The sequence below is a fragment of the Mustela lutreola genome, chromosome 15 (assembly GCF_030435805.1).
Source record: "Mustela lutreola isolate mMusLut2 chromosome 15, mMusLut2.pri, whole genome shotgun sequence".
Taxonomy (NCBI): Eukaryota; Metazoa; Chordata; class Mammalia; order Carnivora; family Mustelidae; genus Mustela; species Mustela lutreola.
In genome coordinates this window covers 17,679,278-17,704,593 of record NC_081304.1, presented here as the reverse complement: position 1 = coordinate 17,704,593, position 25,316 = coordinate 17,679,278, and the positions used below count along the sequence as shown (strand labels likewise).

Here is a 25,316-nt window from a genome sequence, read left to right as displayed (position 1 = left end):
CTCCAGATTCTCTCACACCTTGCCTTTTTCCATAGGCGCCCCCATTCTACGATCCTGGGGGTGTGGGCATGCGCGCCGAGCTGGTCCAGGGTGAGACAGGTTGTGGGGGTCTCCGCTGGCCTGAATCCGCGCCCCCGCCCTGCTTTGGGGTTCTCATTTGCAGATGGTTCCCTCCGGTCCTCAGCTCCTCTCCGGACTAAACAGAGGACAGAAACAAGGGGTGGGGGGGGTTTCCACCTTCTCAGTCGGGAACCGAGAGGGGGACCCATCCCTTGCGTCCCAACGCCGCACCATCATGGGTCTCCAAGCCGCGCTCGCAGCTGCTGGCAATCCTCGACCAGGAGGTCTGCCCCGCCTGACTCCCAGACCGTGACCCCCACCTCCTCCCCTCACCCAGACCCCGCAGATCCCCGGCTCCGAGCGAGCGGGAGCATGCGGTTCTAGGACCCGGAGGCGCCGCCGCGCGCGCCGCCGCCTCTGCCTGGCCTCGGCCGCCTCCCGCTCCGGCAGGTGAAGCGGCGCCCGCCGCCCCCTCTGCGGCAGGTGAAGCGGGTCGGCCGCCCCCTCCCCGCCGCGCCATGGCTGCGGCGGACCCCCGGCCCGCGCCCCGCGCCCGCCCCCTCCCTGCAGCCCGCCCCCCGGGGGCCGGGTGCGTAGCGGCGGCGGCGGCGAAATGCGGTTTGCGCGCTCGGGGAGCGACAGCAGAAGTTAGAAAATCGCCGAGGGGGGAGCCCGCGCCGCAGCTTCCTGCCCCCGGCCCAGCCCTCTGGCCCCGGCGGCCTGCAGCCTGACTTCCTCCCCCCACCCCGCAGCTCGCCGCCCGGCTCCTCGGACGGGGCCGCCCCGATGGGACGCCGCGCCCCGGCCCTTGCGCGCCGCTGAGCCGAGCGCCCCGAGCCGAGCCCGCGCCGCAGCTGCCCGCCGCTGCCCTGCTCACCCCCCCTTCACCCCTAGGCCCTCAGCCGCGTCCCCGGTCCCCCGGAAAGCTGGATTTCCGAGGCTGGAGGCGCCTGGCCGACTGGGTGGGGACCACCATGGGCAACGCGGCAGGCAGCGCGGAGCAGCCAGCGGGCCCCGCCGCGCCGTCCCCCAAGCAGCCCGCGGCGCCCAAGCAGCCGATGCCCGCGGCGCAAGAGCTGGAGGAGAGGTTTAACCGGGTTCTGGTGAGTGTGACCCGCCGCGCGCTGGGCGCGGGCGGGGGGCGGCGGGAGCTCGGCACGCTTCCCCGCCGCCGGGGGCTCAGGTACCGCTTGGAGATCCCTGGCCCAGTGGCTGCCCCTACAGGGGGTGGGAGTGACCGTGGGTGCTTTCAGAGTGACTTAGCACTCTCCCCCCAAAAACTTTCTTCTGCAGTCGCCCAGTCTGCCTCCCCAAGACACCCCCTTCCCTGGCGCTCCTGGGTCTAAAGGTCTAAACAAAAATGTCCTGCGAGGAAGTTGGGAGCCTAGCACGCAAGGGGGTCCCCGGGGGGATCCCCTTCCGCACTGCACGCATGCCGGGCCACCGGGCGCAGGTCTGGAGCATCTGCTGGTGTCTCAGGGCTAAAGATGGACGGGTCACATCTTAACGTGCTGGGAGCTGGAGACCGAGTTCAGGTGTTTGGTCCTGATTCGTTCGTGCCTGGGCAGCTGGGAGCTGGGTCCTCAGATCATGCAGAGGGAGCGTCTGTGTTTCTCACCCTCGACCTGTGCAGGAGAGATTGCCTGTGGGTCCTTATCTTGGGCATTTCCTCCTGCCCACTGAAGGGATTAAGGTCAGGAGGGGTGGGGTCAGGATGGGTTGACCACTCTGGTTTGGGGTGGTTCAGAATTCTGGAAACCCCTGTCGACTCACCTTCCCCACTATGGCCAGCTGGAGGAATTGGGGGGCTCGGACACTAAGCCCCTGGGGAGAGAGCCATCAGCTGGGGCTGAGCCTGGAAGCAGTCAGGATGTGTTTGGGGAGGGGCTTCAGAGCAAAATCAGGGCTCCCTAAGACCTGGTGGGAGGCAGAAGTAGGGAGGGGGAAGGGCCACTCATTCTCACTTCCCTCTCCCTACCTCAGCCCTGGCCCAGGCTCCCTTCTCTAACTAATTGCCTGGTGGCCTGTCTGCTGTCAGCTCCCTTGCTGGACTCTGGGTGACAGGCGAATGAGGCCGTGCTTTTTCCCAGGGGCACTTCGCAGCCTAAGCAGGCTGGCATTGAAGGTCTGAGCGTGGGAGCCCAAGGGAGACTTAGGCAGTGGAGCAAAGCTGGTGTGTGGCAGTGCTCAGTCCTTTGTCCCTCCACCTCCTTGACATCATTTCCCCTCCCTTGGCCCGTCACTGGGCAGTACTTGCCAGATTCTCCGCGTGGCCCCTCATCAGAGTTTCTAGAAATCTTGGCCACCCCCCTCCCAGAAGGAAGGCTAGGAGGAGCTATCGCGTAGAGTGGGATCTGGTTCATCCTTGTGAAGGCACCTTGCTTGCTTGGGGAGAGGGAGGGACCCGGAGGGACACCTCACACCGGGTCAGGCCCTGATTACCCCATCTCTCCACCCGTTTTCCTTTCCCCAAACCCATGGCCTGGCAAAGCTGAGCTGAGCTGAGCAGATGGGGGAGGGGGGAGAATGAGGAGAGACAGTCTCTGGGGGACCATCTGGGGAGCCTGAGTTGGTGGTGGATCCCTGGACCCCTGCCAGCCTGACGTGGAGGGGGGGGGTATAGGTCTGTCCTTCCCCCTTAAGTGTGTGTCTGTGGACAGGGGTGGGCCAGGCTGTCAGAGTGAGGTTCCGGCCCCTGTCCACTCTCTGTTAGGTACACATTAGTGGGCAGGAGCGGTGTGAATAATTCAGACCAGTGGGAAATCCAAAAGTCAAATGGTGAGTTTCTGATGCATGTGTAGTTCTTGATTGCCCTGCTCGGTGTTTTGGCCTTAGCTCTGATTGACTGAGTCTGATGCTAACCGCCTTTGGGAGTCCCTGAGTACCAGGGCATGGAGGGCGGAGGCCCAGGGCCGGGTCTGAGAGGGTGTCTTGGTGGAGAAAGCAGCGGTGGCTGGGTAGAAATCTAGGGCAGCAGCACCCATTGGGGCTCAGCTTTCCACCCCAGCCTGCAGGAACCCCACTGTGTTTACACTTGGCCTTCTTTCTGGGGAGGGATCAGTCTGTCCCTTGTCTTGTGTGAGCAGAACACACCCCACCCAAGGTCGCTTGGCTAAGAACCTGGCTCCCCTCACTCCCCACCGACAGGGGCATGAGCCCCGCCCTGGGCTGACGGCCTTGGCCCCTGCCTGCAGCTGCCTGGGCTAAATATTTGGCTGAAACCACGAGCCTGGCAAGCAGTATTGCAGGGCGCGTCTCCATCAGAGCTCTGCCTCCATGGCCAGAGAGGAGTCCTGTCCTTACTGACTGTCTGAGAGGAGGAGGAGAGCCTCAGACAGCTGAGTGATGGGCCCACTGCCCGCCAGGAATCCCCGAGTCTTGACAGCAAAAGCATAGCCCCTTTGCATATTGTCACATACCCCCAGGGGAGCTCTTCCTTTAGCTTAATGGCAGCCCTTTGGTCCCTGGTGGGGAGTAGGATCCTTAGACCCCAAACCATGCCTTGGCTCCTGGCTGTGGGTGAAGGGTGCTCCCACCAAGGCCTACGCCAGACAGGAGATGGAGCTCTCTCTCCCTTTCCCTGCCGTGGCCTTTCTCCCAAGCAGGAGGGCGGGCTAATTTTCTAAGGAGGCTGTGAGAGAGAGGGGTGCCCCTGCTTAAAAAGGGGGTGGGGAGGAAGAGCAGGTTGAGCCAGGGTTTTCCGGCTGCTGCCTTAGCAACAGTGGAGGAGCGATGGCTGCCCAGAGACATGGGCCTGCTGTAATGGTGGGAAAACCAGCCCGCCAGACGCCAGGCTCTCGCCTCTCCTACACTGTGCCCAAGGCTCGTGTCTTCCTTGCACACCTTCCCCTGTAAGGGTTGGGGTTTGGGATGACAAGGCACTCTTTCCAGGCCTTCCAGAAGTTCATGCTTCTGGCCAGGCATAGGATACCCCTGATCTGTCTGGTCAGGGAGGAGCCTGTGACCTTGGGGCCAAGGGACCAAGGGAAGGTGCCCCGGATGTTGGGCTGGAGGTCAAGGGTGATGCTGACCGACATGGAGGCTGAACCATTCAGAGATGAGTTTTCCTGCTGGGGCTTAGCCCCCTGACATGCCCTTAGCATGTGTCCAGGGGTATAGACATTGAGGGAGGCTGTGTGGGGAGGTCAGGATGGCCCCACGCACGGTGTGGATCCTGAAGGTCCTGCTTTCAGCGGGACCCTTTCCCTGAACTCCCTGGCCTACACTGTGTTGGCCAGTGCACTTCTCTGGCGTGAGGCAGATGAAGTTTGGGGACATGTAGCTGTAGATAGGGGTGATCAGGCCCTGGACCTCTCTTCTCTGAGGTGCCTTACACGGAGAACCCCAGTGGGGCTGTGGGCAAGTGGGCACATGCTGGGCTGGGCAGGCGCTGGTGGGTGACATTCTTAGCGGGCCTGGCTGGCACACGCTGACCCTGGAAACCCAGGGATGTGGTAGGCATGATTCATGGGGACATCTGGGTCCAGTTGGCAAAGAGCTGGGTGAGACGGGCAGGAGCAGGTGGAGCTGTTCTGGGGGCTACCTCTGCATTTTTCCCAGGCTCATGGGGCCCCGGAAGGTGGCTCAGGCCTCCTCGCCCCTGAGAAGGCCAAAGGTCACTCGAGGGAAAGGCAGAGTAACTTCCTGAGCTTTGAGTTATTAGGCTGGGGGGTTGGGTTTTCTCTTTGCCACTTACTACCTGGGTGACCTTGAGCAAGTTACTTGACCTCTCTGGGCTTCAGTTATCCCCATGGGTAGAAAGAGGCTGGCCTTTGAGGACCGACCGTTGAACGATTAAGTGGAGTTTGCCAGATACAGAGCAGGTGCTCCAGAAACTCTCCCTGACGCTGAGGAAGGGGATGACATGGGAGAGGGTAGGGCCCTCTCCAAACTGGAGGCCTTCTAGACCCTTCTAGACTGTGCCTTGCTCCGCTTCCCACCTCCATGACCGACATCCACCAAGGCTGCCAACTTCAGCCATCACAGGCCAGGCTGCCCTCGCTGCCATCATGCAGGTCCGCAACACTGGGGCCTAGACCGAAGACTGCCTGGCGGCCGGAAACCACGAGAGGGAGGGCCCACCTCTCCTGAAGGGTGGGGCAGTGCTGGTGCTAACGGTAGCTGTGTGCACATGGGGAGGGGGTGGGGAGGCCTCCACTTCCCTCTGAGAGACGGTGTGCTTGGGTTGGGGGGGGGTTCCCCAGTGAGTAAGAGCTCAGTGTGGGCAACAACAGGAAGCGTAGGGTGCTGGGTGGCAGGAAGTGGGGCTGGCTGTTCTTGGTTCCTCAGACGGTGGGGGGGCCGGGGCCAGGCTGTCTGCAGGAGACCCTGGGGGCTTGGGACTCAACATTTCTTGCTGCCCTCAGTGAGAAGGGAACCGAGTGTTCTTGAACCAGCTTGCCAATCAATTCAGCTTGGGCAAGCGACTTCATTGCTCGGTGCCTCAGTTTCCCCTTTGTGAAATGGGGATCATCGCTCTGTGCCTCAGTTTTCCCTTTGTGGAATGGGGATCATCAGGATATTTGCTGTGTAAGCTTCTTTTGGAGGTTTAAGTGATAGGTAGATAGAAAGCACTTGGAATGGCCCTTAACCCAGCATGGACATTTGGGGAATATTTACTGTTGTTGCTGTAATTCTCCCCCCAGGGCCTGGATCGTCTGGGCAGTGCCTGCCATCCTGGCTCCCATCTAACTTGCCCTTGTCCCCGCCATGGGGACCCTTCAACCCTGATGGGAGAAGCTGTGAACATTTTGGGGTTCTCAGTACCTAATCCTGGGGCCAATCGGCCCAGAGCTCTCTTCTAAGTCTGGGATTGCCTCTAACTGCCCCAGAAAATCTATATACTGGGATTTAAAAACTTGGACAAGATGGATTGGTTTTGGAGACGCACTGAGAGCTCTAAAAACCAAGATCGAGGCCATGGAGAGGAGGGCCGAGGGGAGATGCATGGGGAAATGGGGGCTGGGGGGGGCACTTCCTGGCTTCTGGGCCCATCAGGTTATGGAGGCCCTGGAGGGCTGGTCTGAGACTGGGCCTAGTTGCCAAGTTCAAGGGCATTCTGGGACTCAAAGGGCCAGACGTCATGAGGAGAGGGTGGGCAGGTAGGCCGGGGCAGAGTCTGAGCCCAAGCTGAAAGTGAAACCGGAGGGTGTGGCTGTGTCCCGAGGCAGACAGAGCTGCTCAGTCTCCAGGGAGACCCCTCCAGATGTCAGCACTTGGCGGGGGACAGTGGGTCGAGGCAGAGCTTGCCAGGGGCAGGTCTTGGAGTAGCGAGGCTGGAGGCCCCTCTTGGCCCTCAGGACGGAGGGGCAGGGAGGCAGGACAGGCCCCACACATTCTAACAGAAAGTTTGGGGAATCAGCTCCTTTTCCTGTCCACGCCCTCAGAGATGGGTCATTTCTCCCTCTTCCTCTGACCCAAAGCCTCAAGGGCAGCAGGGAAAGGGGGCCTGGAGGGTCAGTTCAAGCCAAGCCTCGGAGGGAGGTCTGTTGGGTCTGGATGTATTCACAGACTTCTGCTCATCCCACCGGCCCTCCCTCGGGGTCTTCAGTGCCCCCCCCCACACCCCCCAGTCTGGGAGACGCCTCTTTCACAGTGTGCTCACTGGAAAGTATTATTACATCAAAACACAGCTTCTCCCTGAGTATTTCCAGGAGCTCGGGGCGCCATGAGGCAGAAGGGAAGTGTGCCTATTTTATGGAGGGGAAAGCTGAGGCTCAAGGAGACAGAGAAGTCGGCAGGCTAGGTGGGCCCAGAAGCTGGATCTTCTGAATCCGGCCCAGGTTCTTCCTCCACCCCCTGTCCCCTCACAGGAGGCAAGTGTCCCCCCACCACACCTGGCCTTCCCTGTCCTTTCCTGTCCCATGGGAGCGCGTCAGCCAACCCTCGGCTCCTCTCGCAGCCCCCCACCCCATGGACTGCCTCCTTGCCGAGGGCCCTGAGTCTGGGGTCTAGGGCTTGATTTTCTAGGAGGGTTTCGCTCCTCCCTGAGCGAGTGGCACCCTCTGGTTCCTGTCATGCTCCTCAGGGTCCCTGTCTCCTCGGTGGGCCCAGTGAGGAACAGCTGCTCATTAGCTCTCCACGCTGTCATGGCTATTTCTGATTTCCGAGCCTAAATTTAGCCCGTCTGGCAGGCGGGCAAGTAGCCTCGGGGGCTTGAGCATGCCCAGGTGGGGAAGGGGCAAAGGAGTGCCCTGCCCGCCACCGTGGTCAGAGACAGGTGGACCCTGCCGCAGAGGCCTCCCCCTCCCCAGGAATAACCCCGGGAAGAGACCCCAAGGAAGAGGGCCAGGGCACTGGTTCATAGTCAGCTCTGAGCTCAAAGCTGGCCTGGCTGCCCGCTTCCTGGCTTTGTAACCTTGGGCAGGTCATTAAACTAATCTGTCCTTGTACTTGTAAGATGGGACCAATGCTGCCGATGGTGGCGAGGGTGTCCCCTGCGTGGGGGGTGGGGCTCAGAGCAGTGCCAGGCATGATAAGCATCCAGGCAGAGCTGGCTACCACATTTATTAGGGACATTATTAGCATTAGTTGTGGCCTCTAAAAGGGCCACTGGGGCCATTCCAGGAACCAGACAGATCCCTGGGGTGGGGGATGGCTTGGAAAGACCCCTGTTGGGAAGCAGCTGTCCCTGTAAGGCTCTGTTGCTGGAGCTTATTCACCCTTCTCGCTCCTGCTCACCCCCCTTCCCTGCCACCCCCCTCTCCGAGTCGGCCACTGTTCCATTTTCCCTGACACTGGTGGCCCCCTGGCTGCCTCCTTCCCCCTAAGCCTTGCCCTGCTCTGCCCTGCCCCACTGTGGATCTCCGTGGGGTGGGGATGGATCAGGAGAGACCAAGGAGAGAGAGAGACGGAGATGGAGAGTGGTCCTGGGAGGCCTTCCCCCTCCTCCAAGGGCCTTTCGTGGGCAGTTGGTGCTGTGGTGGCAGGAGCTGTTCTGGCCACTGGCGCCTTGTGGGAGGGCAGCAGATGAGGCAGCAGCGGTTTCCCTCATCCAGGGGCTCACTTTCGCAATGGGGAGAAGAATGACGTATCCCCATCCCCAGCTGGCCTGGGGGGCCCGGTGGGTAGGCAGTTTCACCTCTCAAGTGGGGCCCCGGCCGGAAAGCTTGGGCAATGAGGGCTGAGAGCACCCAGCTTCCTGTTGTCTGGGACTGACCCAAGGCAGTGATTGTTTTGGGGGGGTGAGGTCTGGCCAGAGTGCCAGAACTGGGCCCGGCACCCCAGAGAGGAAGCTGGCTACGGAGCCTCGGGTGGGTGTGGCCCCCTCTGTGCTCCAGCTGGGCCTCCTCTCAGGCCCACGTGACTGAGGATGCGTCCTGAGCCACCAGAGCTGGTGACAGGGGCCTCTTGACTCTGGGCTGGGGATTCCTGGGGACTCCCACAGCCCCAGTGGGACAGAACTCCTTGAGGGCAAGAACTGTTTTTAGGGCCTGACTCACAGGAGACTGTTTTTTTAGCCTGGGGATTATGGAATTGGGGTCAACCGGGGCCATCTTCTGTGTCTATTAGGAAGACACACCAAGTTCAAGGGGGCCAGGGACCCCCTGGAGCTGGTGGCAGGGGACAGGACCCTGTGTCTGCCCTGGGAAGGAGAAGCTGGCCAGGCACGTGTGTGGCTGGGGGAGGAGGACCAGGCAGAGCAAGGCTGACCTTTCGTAGCTCCTGAGGGGAGTCCCAGCCTGGGCCACCAGCCCCACGGACCCAGCGTGTCGGCCGCTGGCCCCAGTTCCTGTGGCGGGGTGGCCTTCCCCAGGAATCCCCCTGCCCGTGCAGCTGTGATGAGCCTGCTTGGAATTCCCTGCCTGTCTGACTAGCTCCCTTGGTTCGTGTCAGTCTCCGCCTTCCAGAAGTGATGAGGACGGAGGGGGCTGGAGAGGGTTGAGCAGGAGACGTCCGATGCCATCCTGGCAAGAGATTTCCCGGTGTGTGTGAGACACTGGTGCCCTGGGCCGGGACCGCATGCAGTCCCCGTGGTTTCTGGTGGCACGCAGGAGTGGGCCACAGCTCCTGTGGCTGGAGACGGAGCCTGCCCAAGTGGGAGAAGAGATGGTACCCCCTTATGGCACATGGGGAAGTGAGTCTGGGGCTGCCGGAGGTCCCAGAAGTTAGGCTGAGAACCCATGCGCCGAGTGTCACGGCAGACACTCCGGGGAGGTGGGGTATGGCTGACAGAGCCCAGGCTCTGGGATCAGGCAGACTCAGGGCCAAATCCCAGTGTCGCTTTCTAGCTTTGGGCCAAGGGGAAGGTGCTCTGCCTTTGGGCCTCGGTTTTCTCATTGACTAATGCTGCTTATATCCCAGGGAGAGAGGGTGACGGGGATTCACGTGGATGACAGATGTCCTAGGGACCTGACCCCTCATGGCTCCTCTGAAAATGCCCATACCTTGTCCCTCCCACTGGGGGCCCAGGCTCAAGGTCATTCCCTTGTCTCTTCCCCCACCCCAGAACTGCATGAACTTGCCGCCGGACAAGGTGCAGCTGCTGAGCCAGTATGACAACGAGAAGAAGTGGGAGCTCATCTGTGACCAGGTGGGTCCCAGGCCCCTTCTGGCAGCGGGGTACATTGCCCTGGCCAGGCTGGGGCTGGCAGGAGAGGGGGGCACTGCCACATTGCCCAGGGGGCCAAGACCCTGCCCAGAGGCCTGCGTAGCATCTCCAGAGTGTGCTGGGGGTGTCTTCAAGACTCTGGGGTCTCCTTCCCTCGGACATGCGTCTCCTCAGGGACCTTATGAGTCCCTAGCAGGGCTGGGTCTGCCTTCTGAAGGGCTGGCAGGGGTAGTGCGGGCCGCCGGTGCATCCAGTCCAGCCACGTCACCGTCCTCCTTGCGGAGCTTCTTGGAGCAGCCTCTGTTGACCCTCCAGCTCAGGGCTGGGGAGGAGAGGGGGCAACCCCAGGGCTGGGCCTCTTTGACCCCATGGGAGGTGAGGAGGAAGGGGCAGGATCCCTGTCCCTCCTTTCCTGGGGGCCAGAGGAGCTACTGTCAACCAAGCAACAACCCAAAGGCAGCCGTTCCCAAGTGGCAGAGTGAGAATGAGACGCTCCGTCTCCTGGTGCTCGGGCACCTGGCTTTGCCACCTCCGTGGCTCCCTGGCTTCCCTTGCCTCTCTGGCTTCTAGGGCTGCTGTCCGTGGTACCAGGGAAGGCCCCTCTCCCTTGGCTGGGCCAGGGTGGGGCCTGGCTGCTGCAGTCCTTCGGGGAGGGAGGGAGGCAGGGGGTGGGGAGCTGGGGAGCAAGGAGCCTCCCCTGGGAGCGAGGGCTGGGCCTTCGGCTCCTGCTAATGGACTGGAATGGGATGAGCGGGCCGTGATGGAGTCTGGGGGGTAAGGGCTGGGCCATGGAGGGAGGGCAGGGAGCTGCTTTGGAGGGGGCTGTGTTTGGGGTCCCTGCCACTTGGCCTGGCATCTCAGGCTGGGGACTCAGAGGCCTGGGAGAAGTGGGAGGCTGAGGGGGGTGGCTGGGCGTTATCTGGGGGATCTGGGTGGGGAAGGTTCAGAACTGGGGTCTTCTAACGTGCCCTGGTGGGTGGCTTAGTTAGACCTTTGTTATTTCAGAGCCTGGAGAGCCTGGGGCCTGGGGTCAGAGCTGAGGATGGGATTCTGGGGCAAGGGCTGGGGTAGCTGTGGCTGGTTTCCTGTTCACCCCACTCCATCTCCCCAGGAGCGGTTTCAAGTCAAGAACCCTCCCACCGCCTATATCCAGAAGCTGAAGAGCTACCTGGAAACTGGTGGGGTTGGCCGCAAGGTAGCGACGGACTGGATGTCTAACCTGGGGGTATATGTCTCCCCCTTTTCCTCTGTCCCTTTTCCCTTGCACCTGCCAAGCTCTGGGCAGCTGGAGTTAACTGTGTGAATCAGATTTTGGTGGACTTTGTGGGTATGTGTGTGAGTGTGGGTGTTTATTTTTAGAGGCTGGAGGGGGCTCGGGGCAGTCTGCTTGGCCCAGCTGCGGATGCTTACGTGGGTCCACTCGTGTGTGCGCTCCAGTGTGTGTGTGTGTACCATGTGGCCGTGCGTGGGTGTGTGTGTACTATGTGCATGCTTTTGTGTCCACATATGGTTGTGAGTGTGTACCCTTGGGTCCGTATATAGTGGTGTGTGCACCCCGTGTGTCCATGTGTGGATGCACTGGTGTCATATCTGTACCCACGGTGCTTGTGTATGGATGTGCGTGTGTGCGCGCGTGTGCCTTGTGTCTGTGTGTGTGGAGGTCTGTGTGTGCACCGTGTTCATCCGTGTACGGGGCCATGTGTAGCCTGAGATGCTTGATCTGCCAGGCAGGTGTGTGGAGGTGGTGTGGGAGGCTGAGCGTGAAAGGCCAGTCGTGGGGGGCGGGCAGGGGCTGCTGGCTGCTGCCTCCACGCTCAGCGGGCCTGTGGGAGGCCCTGGGCTTCACCCACCAGACTCTCTTGTTCTTGGTCCCCAGTTTAAGAGGCGAGTTCAGGAGTCCACACAGGTTCTGCGGGAGCTGGAGATCTCCCTGAGGACAAACCATATTGGGTATGCAAGGGCTCAGATTTCCCTCTTCAGGGCCTGGGACAGCGCTGCCCCCAGGCGGGCTCCTGGGGCTTCCCGTTGCTGCTCCCCTTACTATCGGGGATGGGCCCTGGCCGCGCCTGTTCCATGCCCAGCCTGGGCAGGACCTCTCTCCTGGCTGGAGCTCAGGGAGCCCTGTGCCCTGCAGGTGGGTGGAGGAGTTCCTTAACGAGGAGAACCGCGGCCTGGATGTGCTCCTCGAGTACCTGGCCTTTGCCCAGTGCTCCGTCACGTAAGCCCCCTGCACCTGCCCTCACACGACTCCTCAGAGCCCGGGTCTGTGCTTTCTTGTCCCTTGTCCATGCTTCTGGCCGCATCCAAGCAGTGCTGCCCTGGAGCTCACGTGCACCACACCCCTATGGTGGGTGATGCCACTTCCTCAGGGCCCGCGTGGATAGGGAGGGACATGGCCTGGGGTGGCCAGCTGGGACCTGGGACTTCCTCGGCCCCCTCCTCTGCCCAGCAGAGTGCCGAGAACAGCCCCTGATCTCCCCTGCATGTCCGTCCATCTCTCCCCTCAGCATCCCTTGCCCTGCTCTCAAGGGCCACTGAGCCGCGGGCCACCCAACCCCATCCAACCCCTGCAGGTATGACATGGAGAGCGCAGACAATGGGGTCCCCGCCTCGGAGAGGAGCAAGCCCCTGGAGCAGTCTGTGGAAGATCTCAGCAAGGGGCCGCCCTCGGCCTTGCCTCCCCAGTCCAAGAGCCGCCACCTGACCATCAAGTATGTGGGGCCCCTTGCAGGATGGTGGGGGGAAGAGAGGCTTCACCCCTAGACTGCTGTACCCTGCCAGCCCCACCCCAGGCCCTTGGGGGTGGTGGGAGCAGCAGCCTGGCATTGGGGGTCCCAGTAAGGACCTCAAGCAGGGCTTGAGAGATGGGCGTGTTATGAAGCCTTCCAGGGGTGGGCACCTAGAAACTGGAATCTGGGTGGGTCTGGGATAAGGAAGGTGTTTCTGGGTTGGTGAGACCTGCCTTGTACCCTTCTAACCCCTTCTTCTTTCCTGTGTGGCCTCCAGGTGCCCCCCCTCTCCCCGGTACGTAGCCACCTGGGGGCAGGTGCATGCCTGGTTGGCTCCCTGGGTGGGGGTGGGGTTGGGTGTTCAGCTGACACCCCTGGGTTCACCTGTTCTGGCTAGCCTCCCCACCCTAATGTAGGACATCCTGCTGGGAGGCAGGGAGAGGGAAGGAGACAGCCCAGGAGCCTCATGTGGACCCCCAGTTTCTATCCTTCCAACATTGGTCTATGGGCCCAATTTCACATTAAGCCCCAAACCCTCACAATATGTTTCTTTGTTTGCTCATTCATTCAACAAATATTTTTTAGCCTTTGCTATGTATTAGGCATGGTGTCAGGTGCTCAGGAAACAGATCACCCTGCCCTTGGGAGCCCTTGGTCTAGAAGGGGACAGTATTTGACAGGCTCTCATGGAGGTGTGAGCAGGAGTTCTGAGAGGGGAGGTGGCTACTGGGAGATAGCTCTAGAATAATGTCTCGCAGATGGATACGGGCTCTACGGGCAGTGGTGGGGACAGGGAGGGGCATTCCAGGTGGGAGGAACAGCCTAAGCAAAGACTCAGGCCTATCTGAGTAATGACAGAAGGACAATGTGGCAGTTGGAGGGAGGAGGTGGGGCTTCCTGGTGTTGTTGGAAATGTGATAGAATTGTCAAGACACACTGATGTGGAAGTCATGATTGGCAGTTCTGCAACAATGAAAAAGAATCACAAATCACATATTTCTTAGTAAAGAATAATCGAGGACACTCATAGCATTTACTATGTATCAGGCACTGTTCCAGGCTTATTTCATAGTCCCCCAAACCCTATCAGGAAGGTACTATTATTACCATTCCTATTTTACAAATGAGGAAACAGAGGCACAGGGTGATCAAGTAAACTCACCAAGTATAAGTGGAGACCTGCGATTGGAACCCAGACCATCTGAATTCAGAGTTGGCCTTTGGAGATGGCACATAAGCCCAGGACGCTGGGAGCGCCACCTTGTGGAGAGCATTTCCATGGTGGTTTCCAAGCGTTGGCTGTCTTCCCTCTCTAGGCTGTCTACCCCCACAGCACAGCAACACTTTTTGTACTTTCTTTCTTTTTTTAAGATTTTATCTATTTATTTGACAGACAGAGATCACAAGTAGGCAGAGAGGGGGGAAGCAGGCTCCCCGCTGAGCAGAGAGCCCGATGTGGGGCTCAATCCTAGGACCCTGGGATCATGACCTGAGCCAAAGGCAGAGGCTTAACCTACTGAGCCACCCCGGCACCCCATAACAACGCTTATTGATGCCAAGTTGCTGTTAAGGGTCTTTGCCTTCCTCACTCCCTCTGCCCCCCTTGCAGCATGCCAGGCCCGAGTCCTAGGGACCGAGGGAACCTTCCTGCCCTCCAGTGGCCTGTTTGGTTGGGTGGATGGGAATCAGTTGCCGAATGTTCCAGATGTGCCTGGGGTGGGCGGGTAGTTGTGGGAAGCCTGGTGTAGGACTCTGACCCCTGCTGCCTCCCCCCTACCCGACCCAGGCTGACCCCTACCCACAGCAGGAAGGCCCTGCGGAATTCTCGGATCGTCAGTCAGAAGGATGACGTCCACGTGTGTATCATGTGTTTGCGTGCCATCATGAACTACCAGGTTGGTCAGAGGGCGTGAGGCACCAGGGTACCTGGGAGTTGGGTCTGTCCTCACCTGGGGCTGCCTCAGCTGCCGAGGTTCAGGGACTCACTGTCCCGCCCCCCGCCCCTGTTCCCCACTGGAGAGCCCTGGGGATGGGGGCTGTTGAGCTTCTTGAGGCTTGAGGGGAAGCCCAGATTTCTGTCCCCTCCTGGCCGGGCCCTCTGGACTGCACTGGACATGACTGGGGTCATGGACATGCCTCGGCAGGGACCTAAGCACAGCCACCAGAGAAGGCTGAGCACAGCGAACTCAGGGATGGCTGCTCTGGGTGATTTTGTCTGGAGGAGTGATTGGTGCGGCCTGCCCTCCTTTACTTAGCAGGCCTTTGAGGGCTCCCTGTTTCTGGGGTGCTGAATCCTGACACTGGCTTTTGAACAAAGTTATTTCAAAAGAGGGACCAGGCTTTGGCAGCCACAGAAAAGGCTATAAAGAACTTCCCAGGCCGGAAGGCAGTGAGACCAGAAGGCAGGAACCCTGCCAGTGCCTGAGGCTCTGGATGCGACAGTGCTGGCAGTCCTGGGGGTCTGCCTGGAGGAGCTGACCTTTCCTCTCTCCCCAGTCTGGCTTCAGCCTCGTCATGACCCACCCGGCCTGTGTCAATGAGATTGCTCTGAGCCTCAACAACAAGAACCCCAGGTGAGGCCTGGGCCCCTCACCTTTCTCCACATCTAGAGTCTCCTGCCACTTGACCCCTTGCCTACTCTGCTCCCCAGTTCTCAGAACTACTGGCCAGGCTCATCCCAGCCCTACTTCCCATCAGCTGCCCTCACTGTCCTCCCCCAGTCTGGCCCACCCCCTCCCCTTACTGTGGGGCCCACTTTCAAGGGATAAACTGGCCCCCTTGTCCCCAGGACCAAGGCTCTGGTGTTGGAGCTGCTGGCGGCCGTGTGTCTGGTGCGAGGAGGGCATGACATCATCCTGGCGGCCTTTGACAACTTCAAGGAGGTACTGAGACCCCCCACCCCCAAAGGGTGCTTGCTCTCTGGGGCCCCTTGGAGTCCTGTGGTTGGCAGTTGTGGCCTCTGCTGGGGGCAGCCGGGAGGGCTCGGTGGGCATTTGGGGAGCGCAGGGTGGGGATAAGCTGGAAGGGGGAAGCTTTCAAGGGCAGGTACCAGGTCACGCAGGGGCACTGCCTGGGGCGACAGGGACAACTATGGGGATCTGCTGAACCTCTGACTCTCAGCCTGGCCGGATCCAGACTGGACTTGGCCCATGCATCTCAGAGTTCCTTGAATACACCTCTGCGGACTCTGGTTAAGTAGATGGACGAGAATATGATGCATAAGGTGGGATTTGGTCATTCATGCCCTTAATAATATTTGTTGAGTGCCTACTATGTGTCAGGCACAGAGTGGGCCTTTGGGTTGCATCAGTGAGCAAAAGAAACAAAGAAGGCAGGGGAGGACAGATAATGAACAATACACTAAATGAGCAGATTACATAATATGTCTGAGAATAGTGGACGCTCTGAGGAATAAGTCCAGGTTGCTGGAAGGGCAGGAAGAACGGGTCACAGGGTGGGCAGGGAGGCCTCGTGGAGATGGTGAAGTTTGAGCAAAGCTGTGAGGGAAGTGAGAGGCTGGGTGTGGTGGGGATCTCAAGTAAGAGCACACCAGGCCGACGGAACAGTAGGTGCAAAGGTCCTGAGGTGGGAAGGTGCCAGGACAGCAGTGTGGCCAGTGCAATATGTGAAGGGAGGGTTGGGGGGGAATGGAGAGGGAGGGGAGGTTTTGAGCAGTGGCCTGACTTTGATTTAGTGGGGAGGCGCCTGTAGAAGCACGAGGTGGTGGCTGGAAATGGTTTGGGAGCTGTGTTGCTGGGGCCCTCGTGACAGCCATTTCCCCCATGCAGGTGTGTGGAGAGCAGCACCGCTTTGAAAAGCTGATGGAATATTTCCAGAAAGAGGACAGCAACATTGACTTCATGGTGAGCTCGGGAGGGTCTGGCTATCCTCGGTGTAAGGAGGAGTCAGGGGGCCCAGGTCTCCAGCTTCTGGACTCTGCTCCTGAGTGACTGGTGGGAGACGGAAGCTGGAAGTAGAGGACCTGGAAAAGAAATGTGGGTAGGGGCAAAGCTGGGTTAGTGGAATGAGAAATGGGGAGAAGGAGAGACTTGGGAGTAAATGGGGAACAGAAGGCTTGGGGCACCCCCATCCGGAGGGTCACAGACCTGCTTGTGGGCCTGCTCCCCAGGTGGCTTGTATGCAGTTCATCAACATCGTGGTACACTCAGTGGAGAACATGAACTTCCGTGTCTTCCTGCAATATGAGTTCACCCACCTGGGCCTGGACTTGTACTTGGAGGTGAGCCCTGCATCCCCCCCCCCCCCCCCACCAACTGGGATTTAACCACTAGGCAGCTGCGGAGTGTGGCTCTGGGCTCAGCGGCATGGGTGCTGAGGTTGGCAGATCTGGTTCAAATCCCGAGTCTGCCACTTCCAAGCCCATGTGACTCGGGACGGGTCTCTTCTCTGGGAGTCTCACTTTTCCCATCTGTACAAGGAGGGAATCAGAAAGGTAATGATGACTCTAAATAGAAACGAGGTAGAACATTTTCTGCCACCTTCTAGCCACGCGGTCTGTGGAGCTGTTATGTCAGGCACCGGAACAGGCTCTGGGTGGCCCTGGGCCTGTCTGGCTTTGGGAGGATCAGCCTCAGACAGGTTCTGCCTCAACAGCATAATGGGAAGCATGGAAATACTGGGCAGAAGTGGGAGCAGGCTCATGTCGGACGGGCCCAGGGCCTAGAGGAGTTCCTTGCCCTGGAGAAGGTGGGCAGAGGGCCTTGGTGCTTCCTGGTCCAGCCTGAGCAGAGAAGCTGCAGGTACCCCGATTCCTTCGGGAGGCCTTTGGGATTGGATTGGGATTTCGATTTTTCTAAAAGCCAAAAGGTGTAAAGCTAGAGGAGAAGATTTAACCATACGAGGGGATATTATTCAGCCATGTAAGGGGCTGAAGTTCTGATACACACCATCGCATGGATGAACCTTGAAAGCATTAAGCTAAGTGAAAGCAGCCAGACACAAAAGCCCAAGTACTGGATGATTCCTTTATGTGAATGTCCAGAAGAGGCAGAAGGTCTGCTGGCAGTCGCCAATGGTGGGGGGAGGGGAGAGTAAGGACTGCCTGCTAACAGCAGGGTTTCTTCTGGGGGGATGAAAATGTTCTGGAATGAGACAGTGGTGATGATGGCAAAACCCTGTGAATATACGAAAAACCGAAAAACTGAATTGCATGCTTTAAAATACTGCATTTTATGGAATGTGAATTATATCTCAATAAGAAAAAAAAAAAAAAAAGCCGGCTGGGGCTCAGGCCCTTTCCTCCAGGCTTTCGGGCCGAGGGGGGGAAGACTTCTCACCTCGGGCCTCACCCCGCTCTTTCCATCTCGGGGACAGAGGCTGCGGCTTACAGAGAGCGACAAGCTGCAGGTGCAGATCCAAGCGTACTTGGACAATGTTTTTGATGTGGGTGCGCTGCTGGAGGACACAGAGACCAAGAATGCTGTGCTGGAACACATGGAGGAGCTGCAGGAGCAGGTGGCCCTGGTGAGAGCTGCTCCTGAACTTGGCTTTGGTTTTAGGTGTGAGTAGGGGGTGGCTGGCTGCCTGGCCCCTGACTTTGACCCGAATCCAAATCTTGAATCCTGTGGTGTCTTTCTCAATGAGCCTTCGCTGGGTTCCTACCCTGCGGGACCTCTGAGGTAGGCAGGTACCCCCTCTCTCCCTGCGCTCAGGCACCCTGGCTTGGGTGGAACTAGGTGCCTGTCTGTGGTCCTAGCCCAGTTTCCTCTCCACCCACCTCCCTCCTCAGTGGTGCCTGGGTTCCTCCTCCCGAGAGAACGTCAGTGCCCTCAGGATCTTACCTACTTGGGTTCAAGTGCCAGGCTCGGCCCACCCGCCAGGCACCCGGTGCTAAGCACATCCGGAAGCCTCCCCCAGCCCTGCAGGCTGGCGTGCCTGCTGCCGCCCCCTCACCGGCGGTGCCAGTGCCCAGCGGAGGGTGGGAGCTCACCATGTGCTGTGCCACAGCTGACAGAGAAGCTTCGGGACGCGGAGAACGAATCCATGGCCAAGATTGCCGAGCTGGAAAAGCAGCTAAGCCAGGCTCGAAAGGAGTTGGAGACCCTGCGGGTGAGGCTGGGGGCAGAGGGGGCCGGGCCAGGGGCGGGCCAGCCTCCCAAGAACTCACCGGTTGGGGCTTCTAGGTTTGACACTTCCTCTCCCGGGCCTGCTCGGAGGCACTGACCTCTCTCCTCCGGGGCTCACAGGAGCGCTTCAGCCAGGCGACCTCCATGGGCGCCTCCAGGCGTCCCCCTGAGCCTGAGAAAGTGCCTACCTCCGTCCCGGCGCGGCCCTCCGCCCTAGAGCTGAAGGTGGAGGAGCTGGAGGAGAAGGGGTTAATCCGTATCGTGCGGGGGCCCGGGGATGCTGTCTCCATCGAGATCCTTCCGGTCGCTGTGGCAACTCCCAGCGGCAGTGATGGCCCAACTCCTCCGACTCCTCCGGGAGTGCCCACCCGCTCGCCCAGCCCAGGTAAGCAGGAGCTTCCGGCAAGATGGGGTCCGCGTGGGGTGGGGGGGAACCAGGGTCTGGAGGGGGAGCCTGGGGACATCTCCCGCCAGGAGAGTAGGAGAGGTAGGTTCAGGGTTGTGGGCGTGGCTCAGGTGGATGCGGGGATGGTAGACCTGGATCCAGGGCGCATGCGTAGGCAGGGGAGGCAGAGGCGAGACCACCTAGGCCCAGAATTTGATTCCGCTTCCCCTATACTCCCCCATTTTGGGTTCTCGGTTCTCTCCAGGCTCAGATCTCCCACTTGCGGCAGAGCCGGTTCCCGGAGGAGCACCCCCACCGCCACCTCCACCGCCACCTCCCCCACTTCCCAGCCTCCCCCACCAGCAGGAAGTCCCGCATTCGGCACCCCCACTGGTCTCACCCCTCCCTGGAGGCTCCGAGCCCCCACCCCCACCGCCGCTGCCGGGAGACTTGCCACCCCCACCCCCGCCGCCACCGCTGCCTCCTGGCGCAGATGGACCAGTGCCTCCACCACCTCCCCCGCCTCCAGGAGGTCCCTCTGGAGAGTCGGGTCCTGAGATGGCCTCAGGTGAGTGGACCACCAGGGGCCGGGGGAGATATGGAGGTGCCTAGACCTCAGTGTCCTCCACGACCTGCTGTATGGGGGTGCCTCCTATTGCCTTCTGCCTGTCCTGTCAGGTCATTCTGGACCCTCTGTCCCACCAGCCACCCCACCTTACCTCCCCGGTGCTCAACCACTCTCTCCCCGTCCCAGGAGTGAAGACCAAGAAACCCATACAGACCAAGTTCAGAATGCCACTCTTGAACTGGGTGGCACTGAAACCCAACCAGATCACGGGCACTGTGTTCACTGAGCTCAATGATGAGAAGGTGCTACAGGTAAGTGTGACCCTTCCTAGCTTCCAGTGTGGGCGCCAGGGGAGGAGGAGACTCGGCCTGGACTGTGCTTGGTCATCTCCAGCACCCCATTGTATAGAGGAGGGCGTGGAGGCCCAGGGATGGGGGTTAAACTAAACAGGGTTAGTGCATCTGATAGGCAGTGTGTCCTGACTCTCCTGGAGGCTTTCCCTTCCTTCACTACAGAGGGCACATCTGGCTTCCAGTCTGGTCTCTTTCCTCCTTTTTTAATTTAAATTTTTTAAGATTTTATTTATTTGACAGAAAGAGATACAGTGAGAGAAGGAACACAAGCAGGGGGAGTGGGAAGAGGGAGAAGCAGGCTTCCCCACAAGCATGAAACCTGACGTGGGGCTGAATCCTAGGACCCTGGGATCATGGCCTGAGATGAAGGCAGATGCTTAATGACTGCAGGGTCCCTCTCTTTTCTCCTTTTAAGCTTCTTTCCCACCACTCCCACAGGCAACCAGGGTTTCAACATTTTTTTTTTTTTTTTTTTTTTTTAAGAGAGAGAGAGCAGGGTGGAGTGCAGGAGTGGGGCAGTGGGGGAGAGAGAGAGAGTTCCAAGCAGGCTCCAGGCTCAGTGAGGAGCTCAACATGGGGCTCAGTCTCACAGCCCTGAGATCATGACCTGAGCCAAAATAAAGAGTCAGATGCTTAACCAATGGAGCCACCCAGGCACCTCTAGCCCTTCTAATTCTACTTTTAGTTTTCCAGAAGGGTTGTGTTCTCTTGCTTCCAGGCCATTGCTCATGCTGTTCCTTCTGCCTGGAATGCCCTTCCCTTTCCCCTTTTTACCCCTGGCCAGTTCAGCTCTTCCTTAAGCTATAAGGGCTTGGAGTGCGGGTCCCCAGGGTTGGGTGCTCTTCTTCCTCCTCGATGCTGTTTGTTCTCCCCCTGTCTCCCCCATCAAGGTCAAGCTGGGTTACTGGTTTGTTTCTCTGCTGGTGGTGTGGTCAGGGCTGGATGGCTGGTTCAGCTAGGAATGTAGCAGACCCCAGCTGGCCCAGCCTCACCTCCTCTCCCTGTGTCCTCAGGAGCTAGACATGAGTGACTTTGAGGAACAGTTCAAGACTAAGTCCCAAGGTCCCAGCCTAGATCTCAGTGCTCTCAAGAGTAAGGCAGCCCAGAAGGCCCCCAGCAAGGCCACCCTCATTGAGGCCAACCGGGCCAAGAACCTGGCGATCACCTTGCGCAAGGGCAACCTGGGGGCTGACCGCATCTGCCAGGCCATCGAGACGTGAGTACCTCTGCCCTGTGCTTGTGAGTAACCCAGCCCCTCTACTAGGCAGGGGCCATCAGGCTATCAGTAAAAGAGTCCCAGCTGTGGGGCAGAGCCCATCAAACTTCATGCTAACCCTGGTCAGGAAGTAGGGCTGGGAACCTTGTTCCTATTTTCAGGTAGAGAAAACTGAGTCCACTGGGCGCGGCAGACAGTTTGGTAGACAGTCAATAATGGGAGTCCACACCTGGACCGAGACATTCCCGTTTCCTCTCTGCCTCCTTGCCCAGCTGTGGGCATTCAGGCCCTGGCATTTATAGCTGGGCATCTGTCGCTACTGTATGATAGGGACCTGTGTTTTCCCAGCTCCCAACTGACCTAACTGCTACCTCTTGGTCCCTGAAGTTATTGGCAAATCGCAAATACTGAAGTTCATTTATTCAGTCGAGAAAGTGGGGGGGTGGTGGTTAGTCCTGTCCTCAAGAACTGGTGGGTATAGGGCGATAACTACCCCATCTTCCACCAGGTATGACCTACAGGCCCTTGGCCTGGACTTCCTGGAGCTGCTGACCCGCTTTCTGCCCACGGAGTACGAGCGGAGCCTGATCGTCCGCTTTGAGCAGGAGCAGCGACCCATGGAGGAGCTGTCAGAGGAGGACCGCTTCATGCTACGCTTCAGCCGCATCCCACGCCTGCCCGAGCGCATGGCCACGCTCACCTTCCTGGGCAACTTTCCGGACACTGTCCAGCTGCTCATGCCGGTGTGGGCGGGGCAGGCAGAGCTTTGTGGGCGGGGCAGGGTGGTGTGGGCGGGGCAGGGTGGTATGGGCGGGGCAGGCAGAACGGTGTGGGCGGGGCTGGCAGGGCATGTGTTCTGGGTGGATGGTGTGTTCTGGGTGGATGCGAGGCAGCTGGCAGCCTCCGCTCCCCGAGGGGTATTTAGGAGTACTTGAACTTCCCATGGCCTTGCCCCCGACCCTGTCCAACTTATCTCGCCTCTCCCATTGCACCCCTAGCAACTGAATGCAATAATCGCAGCCTCAATGTCCATCAAGTCCTCTGACAAGCTCCGCCAGATCCTGGAGGTGAGTGCCCAGCTCGAGGGCCTGGGAAGTGGGGCCCACCCATGACTTCTTGCCTGTTCCGGGTGCTGCGAGAGGGAAACCCCGGCCTTGCCCTGCATTACTAGCATGCAACAGTTATGTTCCCAATTCTCATGTAGAAAGAGCTAAGGCAGGGGGGGCGGTCATGTCTACAGCAGCGTACCTTAGACTCCTCCTGAGGGCCAAGTCCTCTCTGGGGATCACTGTGTGATTAGCAGAGCACCCACAGCTGCTCAGTGGAGTCTAGCAAAGTCTCTGGGAGCCAGTAGAAATGGCTGTTAGATGGTGACACACTGAAGGGATGTGAGCAGCGCACCTCCGGGTCGGAATAGCAGAGGACAAAATTGGGTACGCTGAGGGGCCCCTGGCTGGCTCAGTCAGTTGAGTATTATGGGACATTTTTAAAAAAGTTTATTTATAATTATTTATTGAAGAAATTTCTACATTGAACGTGGAGCTCGAACTCATGTCTCCAAGGTCAAGAGGGACATACTCCTCCAACCGAGCCAGCCAGGCACCCCAAGCATGTGACTCTTGATGTTGGGTTTGAGCCCCAACGTTGGGTATAGAGATTACTTAAAAATCAGATCTTAAAAAACATTGGGTATGCCAGGCACATAGGACAGACAGGTGCACAGGCTAGTACGTGGATCATGAGCCTGAGGGGTGCATGCACGAGTGCAGTGTGGGCTGAGCGTGTGGGGCTGGCTTTTTGCCACGTCTTCTTGTGCAGTGCATACATGAGGGGGTTTCCTCAGCCCCGGCGCCCTGCTGAACATCCCCCTTTCCCCCCCTCTCCAGATTGTCCTGGCCTTTGGCAACTATATGAACAGCAGCAAGCGTGGGGCAGCCTATGGCTTCCGGCTCCAAAGTCTGGATGTGGTGAGGGGCACGAGGAGGGGTTCCCTGGCCTGGGGGATGGGGTTGGGGAGCAGCTGGTGGCCTGTGGCTGATGACAGGCCTGCACGCAGCTGCTGGAGATGAAGTCGACTGACCGCAAGCAGACACTGCTGCACTACCTGGTGAAGGTCATTGCCGAGAAGTACCCACAGCTCACGGGCTTCCACAGTGACCTGCACTTCTTGGACAAGGCGGGCTCAGGTATGGGTGCCGGTCCCCCCTCCTCGGGTGGGGAGAGGGGCTCAGCCCCGGGGACTGATGGGGGTTTGAGGAGGAGTGAGGGGCCCACAGGGTGTCACTGGCCGCCTCTCTGATTCCCTACTTCTGTGCTGCCCCATTCCCCACCCAGTGTCCTTGGACAGCGTCCTGGGGGATGTGCGCTCCCTGCAGCGAGGCCTGGAGTTGACCCAGCGAGAGTTTGTGCGGCAGGACGACTGCACAGTGCTCAAGGAATTCCTGAGGGCCAACTCGCCCACCATGGACAAGCTGCTGGCAGACAGCAAGACCGCTCAGGTGGGCCAGGGCTGGTTGGGTCCTGGAGGTGGGGAGGCGGGGGATGAAGGCCTGGGTCAGGGCCGCAGTGGGGAGAGGTGGCAGGGGGCCTGGGGGAGCAGAGATGAAGCGGCCAGTGTCTTAAAGGCACCCGGAGCTCCTAGGGGTCGGTGCTGGCGGGCCTGACGGGCTGTGCCCACAGGAGGCCTACGAGTCCGTGGTGGAGTACTTCGGAGAGAACCCCAAGACCACGTCCCCCTCCATGTTCTTCTCCCTCTTTAGCCGCTTCATCAAGGCCTACAAGGTATGTGTGTCTGGTGGGCAGGCTGGGACCCCTGTGGGGCCTTCTGGCCTCTCCACCTGGCCCGAGTGAAGGGTGGGGCATGCTTCTGCCCCAGGGCGGGATAAGACTCCCCTCACGGAGACCTACCTCGGCCCCTCAGAAAGCCGAGCAGGAGGTGGAACAGTGGAAGAAGGAAGCAGTAGCCCAGGAGGCAGGCGCTGACGCCCCCAGCAAAGAGGAAGCCCCAGCACCGAAGGTAGGCAGCTGTGCCTGAGCTCGGCGCTTTGCAGGGATACCCATCCCAAAGACCCAGGCCTCTTCCGTACCCTCATTTCTGGGAACAGACCCTGTCCCAGCAGCCTGAGACAGGAATGGCTTCCTTCTGCTCCAGCCTGCTGTGGGGGACCAGGCCAGCAGATAGTCTAGGGTTTGGTGGCCTGGGGAGAGGGGATTCTGGAGCTGCAGCTATACACCTTGCATGACCACCCCCACTCCCTCATCACCACCCAAGGCCCGGCGGCAGCAGATGGACCTCATCTCTGAGCTGAAGCGGAAGCAGCAGAAGGAGCCACTCATCTACGAGAGTGACCGCGATGGGGCCATTGAAGATATCATCACAGGTGAGGCTTTGGCTGGGCCTGTTCTATCCTGTCTGTCCTTCTAATGCTGTTCTCCCCCCAACCCTACCCTAGGGGTCTGGCTGCCTCACTGCTTCTTGCTACTTTTCCTATCTTTGTTCCTTTCTTTCCTCCCTCCTCCCTCCCAACCCTCAGTGCTCAAGACGGTGCCCTTCACGGCCCGCACCGGCAAGCGGACGTCCAGGCTCCTCTGTGAGGCCAGCCTGGGAGAAGAGATCCCTCTCTAGCCCCCAGGTACCTGGGTAGCCTGGCCTCTGAGCCCAGAAGCTGCCCACAACCCTGGGGGCCCTCGGGGGACTGGGTCATGCTGCCCTCCCTGGAGCCACACGTGGCTGGGGTGTGTTTGAGCGGGGTTTGGTAAACATGAACAGGTCCCTTCCCACGTGCACACAGCCGGGGTCACTACAAGGGTGAGGCTTGTGGCCTGGAGTTAGCGTCCTAACCCCGGGGCAGACTTTGGAAGGGTGAGTGTCTCTCTTCTTGCCTGCCAGATCTGCGGAACCAGCCCTACATCCGCTCAGACACAGGCCGCAGAAGCGCTCGCCGGCGCCCCCCAGGACCCCCCCTGCAGGTCACCTCGGATCTCTCGCTGTAACTGCTGTTTCTGCACAAGGACTCAGTGGGGAATGGGGGATGGCAAGCAGGGGGGCCCAAGGAAGGTGGTCCTTAGCTCGGCTGGGCCGGGCAGCCCCCTCTGCTGCTGCTGCCATTCTCCGCGGTGGTCCCACCTCAAGTGGTCGGGTGCAGGGGCATGGGGGGGACAGCATCGCCAGCCCCTCCCCCAAATGCTGCTTGCAGCACCCCTCTCTCCCTAATAGCCATACTTAGCCTCAGCCGGAGCCTGGCCTGTAACTTATAAAGTGCAACCTCGCGCTCTATCCCCAGCTCCGGAAACTCTCCACGGACCTTATTTTTATACAAGATTAATAAAGATGTTTGCAAAAGATCTGTGTCCGCTCTGTGCCCGCCCC

The 25,316-nt window shown here is 59.6% G+C and overlaps 1 protein-coding gene across 7 annotated transcripts; it reads left to right on the top strand.

Moving 5' to 3' along the window:
* The first annotated feature begins 623 nt into the window (after positions 1–623).
* FMNL1 (formin like 1) lies at positions 624–25,289 on the top strand. Of its 7 annotated transcripts, none has more exons than XM_059150518.1 (28): positions 624–1,163; positions 9,509–9,592; positions 10,722–10,805; positions 11,487–11,560; positions 11,745–11,828; positions 12,184–12,321; positions 12,617–12,634; positions 14,126–14,234; positions 14,836–14,912; positions 15,128–15,221; positions 16,128–16,202; positions 16,469–16,579; positions 17,674–17,823; positions 18,307–18,408; positions 18,546–18,810; positions 19,076–19,378; positions 19,565–19,689; positions 20,745–20,947; positions 21,456–21,690; positions 21,946–22,014; positions 22,834–22,914; positions 23,004–23,133; positions 23,282–23,445; positions 23,627–23,728; positions 23,868–23,963; positions 24,219–24,327; positions 24,481–24,579; positions 24,837–25,289. In XM_059150518.1, the coding sequence occupies exons 1-27, from the start codon at positions 1,035–1,037 to the stop codon at positions 24,570–24,572; spliced, it is 3,303 nt and encodes a 1,100-aa protein (XP_059006501.1). In that variant the 5' UTR covers positions 624–1,034; the 3' UTR covers positions 24,573–24,579; positions 24,837–25,289. The 7 variants fall into 7 exon arrangements, with proteins under 7 accessions (XP_059006501.1, XP_059006496.1, XP_059006500.1 ...); XM_059150513.1 differs by having other exon boundaries at positions 625–1,163; positions 10,722–10,835; XM_059150517.1 differs by lacking the exon at positions 12,617–12,634 and having other exon boundaries at positions 626–1,163; positions 10,722–10,835.
* The last annotated feature ends 27 nt before the right edge of the window (positions 25,290–25,316 follow it).

Excerpts from the sequence above, each read along its gene's own strand:
- FMNL1 (XM_059150512.1), top strand. The coding sequence starts at position 1,035 with ATGGGCAACGCGGCAGGCAGCGCGGAGCAGCCAGCGGGCCCCGCCGCG. Across the intron at positions 23,134-23,281 it reads CTTGGACAAGGCGGGCTCAG|TGTCCTTGGACAGCGTCCTG; the intron begins GTATGGGTGCCG and ends TTCCCCACCCAG. Across the intron at positions 23,729-23,867 it reads GCTTCATCAAGGCCTACAAG|AAAGCCGAGCAGGAGGTGGA; the intron begins GTATGTGTGTCT and ends TCGGCCCCTCAG.